At 39.0% G+C, this 7,300-nt stretch overlaps 1 protein-coding gene across 3 annotated transcripts in view; it reads right to left on the minus strand.

Moving 5' to 3' along the window:
• Positions 1-7,300, minus strand: part of LOC107687663 (globoside alpha-1,3-N-acetylgalactosaminyltransferase 1-like) — a 22,199-nt gene that overhangs the window by 8,410 nt on the left and 6,489 nt on the right. Inside the window, exon 1 of one of the 3 annotated variants that reach the window (XM_016485080.1) lies at positions 5,438-5,573. The exons of 1 other annotated variant lie outside the window; for it this stretch is intronic. In XM_016485080.1, coding sequence (XP_016340566.1) covers positions 5,438-5,460 — 23 coding nt within the window. In that variant the 5' untranslated portion in view covers positions 5,461-5,573. One more of the 3 variants, XM_016485079.1, reaches the window with a different exon arrangement.

A 7,300-nucleotide genomic window follows, 5' to 3' on the forward strand; every position in this document is an offset into this window, starting at 1 on the left:
AAAATTCTTCATACAGTGGACTACCAGTAAAACTGATAAAAAAAAATTGGGACCAAAAATTATTCAGACCGAGTGTGGGAAAAAAAATGAAGTTCAGGTTTGCATGAAGCTGGGTGACAGCATGCCCAGGAGACTACAGGCTGTCATTGAGGCTAAGGGTTGCCTGACTAAGTATTGATAGTTGTGTAAATACTGTCATACTAACAGCTGTCTGAATAATTTTTGGTTTATTGTAATCCATTACATACCTTTCTATCAAAGTTATCTAACATTATCAAGCTGAATTTTTTCTGACACAGTTTAACTCTGAGTTCTTGTCATATTTTATTACCATTTTCTAAACTATAGCAAATAAACTGTGATAATGTGAGAAATGTTGAAGGTGTCTGAATAAATTTTGGTTTGACTGTATCTATTTGATAAATGAAGTTAACCAACTAACATTATGCATACTCTTTTGGTTTCTGTACCCAATATTTAAAAAATGTACAAATGCAATAAAAATATTGGTATCGACAAGTACCAAAAATAAAAGTATCTGTATCGGGCGAGTACTGGAAAAAGTGGTATCGGTGCATCCCTAATTGCAACTTTATTTTCTGTGTGCAGGGCAGAAATAAGTAGTGTAGAAAACAAGACCAATCATCTAGTTATCACGTTATTCTGTACATTATCCTGCTTATTGCACACATAGTAGCCAAATAAATAAATAATAATGAGATTAACTTTTATTCATTTAGCAGATGTTTTTATTTTAGATGTTTTAAGCACAGCACAGTATAATAGTTGTCAGGAACAATATTGAAATACAGTTTGGCCGGCTACATGTAAATAGGCTATATTTGACCTCTGGATGCAGTGATTGACAAATCAAAATCAAATACTCCAGAGATATCCTGCTCATGGATATTTACTTGCTACTACATGCCTCAAAAAAACGTTATTAATTGTTTAATAGCATAATCTGTACATTTGAAAGAAATATTCTAGTGAAAATACCAAAAAAAAAGAACCAGGCCACATCACAACATTTATGCAACATCACCACACTCTACCTCTACTCTAACCCAACCGCTGGGTCAAAACAACCCAATTGCTGGGTTTGTCCCTATTTTACCCAGCACTGGGTTGTATTTAACCCAGCATTTTTTAGAGTGCATTATTATTATTTTAATTAAAAGTTTCCAAACAGGCTTAGTCCAGTGGCAATTCCATGCAACAAATTAAATGATTACTCATGTAATTTCAAGGTCATAATGTTCTGCAATGTTATACTTCAAAGTAGCTGCACAAAGCTCAAAGAGACTGAAAACCTGAAATACAGGATGTGAAGATTTTGTCTAGGATAACAAAGCACGACTAAAGTTTCATTGTTGCTTCACGATTATCCTCAGCACAATTCTCAAATGTGCTTTTTTTTGTAAGATATCAATTCATGATAAATGAATTGCGACACACGTCATAATCTGAAAACCACGCCCACCGGGAGGGACAATCTAACCCTCTCCATTGACTTTGTATTGCGGGAAGCTGCCTCCTTGTCATTTCTGACTTACAACAATAAACAGAACAATGCCTAAAAGCTGCTATGTGACAAGGTGTACAGTAAACAAGCTAAAAAAAAAACACAGAACTACGTTTTTATAAGCTGTCGACCCAAAAAACTAGCGTTTAAGGACACAATAGTAGAGCACAACTTGTCATATTACTCTGAGAACTACGCCCACTGGAGGGAAATGTAATCGGCGACAGGAACCATTCATTATTTTTAATCATGTCAAAGGATTATTTCACCACCCTATGTGAACCTGAGAGGAGGAGATATATTGGTAAACTAAATTTTATTGGGCTTCTTTTATTGGAGTCGCTATGTTACCAATAATAACGTTATGTGCTTGACGGAAAGGGTTGCCAGGTTTTCATAACAAAACCCGCCCAATTGCTACTCAAAACTAGCCCAAACTATCCATGAAAAACAACCCGCGGCAACAGTGATAAAGTAGCCCAATTCCACGGGAAAACCGCGGACTTGGCAACACTTGGGCTTCTTTTATTGGAGTCGCTATGTTACCAATAATAACGTTATGTGCTTGACGGAAAGGGTTGCCAGGTTTTCATAACAAAACCCGCCCAATTGCTACTCAAAACTAGCCCAAACTATCCGCGTTTCGAAGGGGTCCCCAGGTAAAAATGGCGTTCCGGGGGCTAAAATACACGTTATTGGGGTTGCTTCAACCCGTGGCAACCGTGATAAAGTAGCTCAATTCCACGGGAAACCCGTGGACCTGGCAACACTGTGACGGATAGTAGGCTACATGAACGTTGTCGCTGCGCGACCACAACAGCTTTACGTTGTCTAATTTGGCACGGTCTCCCTGCTGCACTAATAGTAGTAAGCCATTCCTCTGTGTATACATATCCTTACAAGTACAATTTTAGCTGTATTATTTGTGGCCTCTTCAAAAATTGCTCTTGAGAAATTTTATGTTTATTGTCCCCCCCTACTGTTAGACGAAATGTACGCCCTTGAGGGCACAGTGGCGTGCACGGACCTCCGAAGGAGCAGGGGAGAAATCGCGCAGTCGTGTTATATTATTTGGCTTTCTATTAATGCAATACAATCAATCACAGCCGTCAGGCCCGTAGCCAGCTATGAGGTCCGAACCTCTGTAAATACTTCATGTTCAGAAATAAAATTTGTTCTCTGAATGACTAATTTGCTGTTAAACTCCTCATTTGAATGTCTGCATGACATGTATAATTCAGTTTAGACAGTTTGCAAAAATGTTTAGCGTCCGTGGTATGACAATGATTGCAGCGAGACGCTGCCGGAGTGAACGAGTCTTCTTGAGAGAGCTGTGAGTGAGGGCGCGGGCGCAGCTTCCGTGTTGTCAGATCCAGCTATTATACTTGTCTATTAGACTTGTCATTTGACATTTTAGAAAGTTAATAAAGTAGGACGTTTCAGTTTAGGGTCAGCGATATCATTATCTTATCTTATTTACAAAAGAGAGTTGAAATAATTTCGTTTTATTTTTTATTTATTTTTTGGTTTTTGTTTTTGTTTGTTTTAATAGTAATATCTGGCAACACTGCATCGCCGGCACTTAAAGGTGCAGTGTGTAAATTTTAGCAGCATCTAGCGGTGAGGTTGCGAATTGCAACCAACGGCTCAGTCCCCTGCTCACCCCTCCCTTTATGGCGCTTTTCCACTGCATGGTACGACTCGGCTCGGTACGGCTCAGTACGGCACGGCACGGTTCGGCTCGGCACGGTTTGCGTTTCCACTGCAGTTCAGTACCGCTTTAGAGTGGGCGGGATTATTCACATGTCGTTATAGTTGCGCCGCCTCTACTACCACGACTCCTAAAAAAAACGTTTTCATTCCGCATCGCCCCATCAAGCGCTCGCTGGATCCGCTCCTCTGCTATCAACGAGAGGAACGTCTGTTCTTCCACAACAGACAACAAAACTTTTTGGTTGTTAAAAAAGGTGCGCTCATTCCAAACAGTTGCGTTCGATCCTTCGCTGGCTGTGCTGATTTAAATCTAGCAGTTCTTTTGTGTTTGTGTCGCAAGTTCAGTGACGCAGGTAGTGACGATTCTCTCCGGCCAATCCGTGATCAGCAGAGTTTACACGTCACGTTTTGGTAACGGTACGGTTCATTATACACCTCTGAAAACATAGTTATGTATATTATATTGCATTTCTATCAATTGATCGATGTAAATATTACACATTGCACCTTTAAACTGACAGTAATCTAAAAAGCCCATGGACAGGTTATTGCTTACAGAATAGCACATTAAGGGACTTGCAAAATAATATCATGATATTATCTGTCAGAAACATTATCAATGCTGTCAGAAACAGTAGCATTTAACACTAGTGCAGAGATCTGTAGAACAAGTAGGTTACAGAATGAAATGAAATACACAAAGTTATCAGCTATATAACAATGGTTATTAATAAAAACTATAACAATAATATGGATTGTTGCATGAATAATAAACAACTGATAAAAGTATCCACCCCTAACTATAGTAAAGTATTAACAAATTTTGATGCAATAAATAGGGTATGATTTAAAAATGACCATCCCTCCAAAACAGAGAAAACATATTTCACAAACATCTACATTTCTGTCTCTTTTAAAGTTTTTATATGTATTTAATGAGTTGTATTTATTTATAATTTTCAACGCCTGGCTACGGCCATGGTCCCAGTGGTGTACATTATTGGCAGTTTAGTGTTAAGTGAGTAATTTACAACAAAACAAAAGATTATGATTTCATGTCCGAAAACACTATTTTTGTCTTAAATTTCATCAGGAGGGTCCCCTCACATTAAATTTTCCACCTATTATTGTTTTATTAACGTCTACACTTAACCCATCCCAACCCTAAAGCTACCCCTTACAATAATGCAAAAACAGTAATTATTGTTGTACAATGTGACAAAAATTATGCTATATTGATGTGCGCATGCCCAGTTGCTGTATCCCTTCTCATAAACATGTCCCTTCTAGCCTTACCTTACAACAGCGCATGCGCAGGTGAATGCAGACACAGAACGAGGCCACTATTGTTGAACCCACCGCAGCTGAGTAAAAAGCTGTGCGCACCCGGATGTGTGCACGACGGAATGCGGAAAAAGAAGTATGCTTATATTTCTTAGACAAGAAAAATGTCTGACAGGCTTGTATGTTTTCACAGGATGTTTAGTGGTATAAGTAAATCTGAAATGCTTGCTGCAAAAAAGGCGTAAATACCTTCTCAGTTTCACCCTTTATACTCTCTCTTTTCCTTTATTACATTTGATTCTGAACTGTAATCCAAGCAGTTCAAATAAATAATTTTACCAGCTAACGTAACAATGAATCTACTACCGGACGTTCTCTTACAGTTGGTCAAGTGAGGAGCATGTCATGAATCTTATTTTTTAATATATATTTTAACAGTGTGGGGAATTTTTAGCATTTACACTCAGTACTGAATAATACTCAAAACAATAGAACAAAAAAGTACCGCTAAATTCACTGTAGTTTAATAATTCAAGATCCAAACAAAGACAACAGTAGCCTAAACCAGCTACAAATTACAACAGAGTAAATACATACCCAGTAACTGAGATGCCAGCCAATATAAGAAGTAAAGTGTTAATATTTTGAAACTTCATTATTCCTCTGTGTTTGTCCGTGTTCACTTCGTGGTCTGAATATCAAATAGACCGCAAGAAAGAGAGATCTTACCAACGACAGTAGCCTACAACTGGCTTTAATCCCTTAACTTTGTCACGGTTTAATTAAGGGTTCTGGTGCAGAGTTCTTTATAAAAGCCATTGAATGCAGATGTAAAAAAAAAATGTAACGCTGTCTGCTTTACACAAAATGTGTTCTGGTGTAAGTAAAACCTCTGGACCTGGCTGGATGACGTACCTGGTCAGAATACACTCATGCATGCCACACCCAAGTCATTTGCTTTTGTACACAATACCCCAGTGTGTTCGAATATGTGTGCAAATACTATAGCAGCATTAAAAGAGAGAGATTTTTTGAGAAATTAGGAAAACAAAGGGTAGTGGTTGTGCTCCACTTCATATAGCCTATTTATGCCCTTCCCTCGTTACCTTGCCTCCGTCTCGCTGACTCGGATGTACGTCACTGATGACTATGTTCAGGGCCGTCCTTAGCTGACGCGGGGCCCGGTGCGAGGTAGGGAGCGGAGCCCCCTCGGTCCGTTAATGCAGCATTTTATATTTATATAGAGTTGTTTGAGGTGAGGGTAAATTAAACGCGATTTGCGGTGACGTCAAAATCGTGTAGTATTGTGGTATATCTAGAGTAGGCTATACATATGAAGTAGTCTTGCTCACTCGGTCAAAAAATTGAGGTGTCTAAGGTCTCTCCATATAATTCTACCTTGTCCACTACATTAAGTGGAACCCACTTCAAAATGCCAGCGTGCATTCCTCGAGGGGAAGTGCGGAAGTATGTGTGTGTGTGTGCGCGTGTGTTTAAAAGTGAAACGAAACACACTCAAAACTAACAAATATCAAACAGGATGGAACACGTGCACAGAATGTGGCGGGAGCTGAAGTGAGACAGTGACATGGGAAAAAGTTTCCAAAATACGAGGTGAATAAAATATTTAAAAACAAAAGAAGCTACAACCCCCTAAATTGTTACAAACCGTTCCGTTTAGTTTTCACAGAACTGTAGAATATATTAACATTTCTGAAACCAAAGACTTTTTATGATTGTGCAAAATAATTTCTGAGTTTGATTCGAAGCACTTATGTGGCAAATTCCCATCTTGTCGCAGTCGCACACACAAACACTCCACACTTTGCACAGAAACTGCACTTGTTAAAATTACAAATGACTTGCTTCTTGCGTCAGACCAAGGCTGTATCTCATTGCTAGTTTTACTTGATCTTAGTGTCTCTCTCACACTCACACACACACACACGCACACGCACACAAATGTAGCCTACACCACATACTGTAGCTTTGCTGGGACTTTTCAATCATGTCTATTGTTATATAATGAGCAAATATATTCTCACACCTAACCCTAATGTTAAAGGAAGAAATGTAACCAGGAGAAAGCATTGGTCAGTCTGTCACAGACAAAATTTAAGTCATCATGTAAAATCAGCTAGCTGTCTGACAGTACAACACGAGAAAATAAGAGCCAGGCTACAAAGATGAGTTTATTTAGACTTACTGAGGTGCTATACTGACATGTTAAAACAATCTGGGCTGCATTTCCCAAAAGCATCGTAAGCCTGATGATACACGGGGCAACTTTTTGAGCAATGCTGCCGTCAATGGGCAACCAGGTGAGACACGGCCCACGACCGATCTAAAATATCCAGATAGAAATTTGTTACCCATTCTCATTGGAAAAGTGCCCAAGAAATATTGCTCAAAAAAAGTTGCCGGGCAAAATTGCTCAAAAAGTTGCCCCGTGTATCATCAGTACAAGTTGATCGTAGCTCCATTGGTTTCAAAATGGGTCTACGATGTACTTAAAGGTGCTGTATGTAAGTTTTTGACTCTACTAAAGCATAAAAATACCATAATATGTTTGCAGATATTTCAGAAACATGCTAAGTTAAAGCTGCAGTCCGTAAGTTTTGCCTCTTTGTCGCCATCTCTGTTTGAAAACCTGGAATTGCAGTTACTTGCGGAATTATCTTCCTTGGGTTGTACTCTGGCACGGCTCCAGCGCAGATGTATCTAATGTTTTGAGGAGTATGTGTGGCAGTCAGTCACTGCACCGGTGTGAATCCTATA

The sequence above is a fragment of the Sinocyclocheilus anshuiensis genome, unplaced genomic scaffold (assembly GCF_001515605.1).
Source record: "Sinocyclocheilus anshuiensis isolate Anshui unplaced genomic scaffold, SAMN03320099.WGS_v1.1 scaffold281, whole genome shotgun sequence".
Taxonomy (NCBI): Eukaryota; Metazoa; Chordata; class Actinopteri; order Cypriniformes; family Cyprinidae; genus Sinocyclocheilus; species Sinocyclocheilus anshuiensis.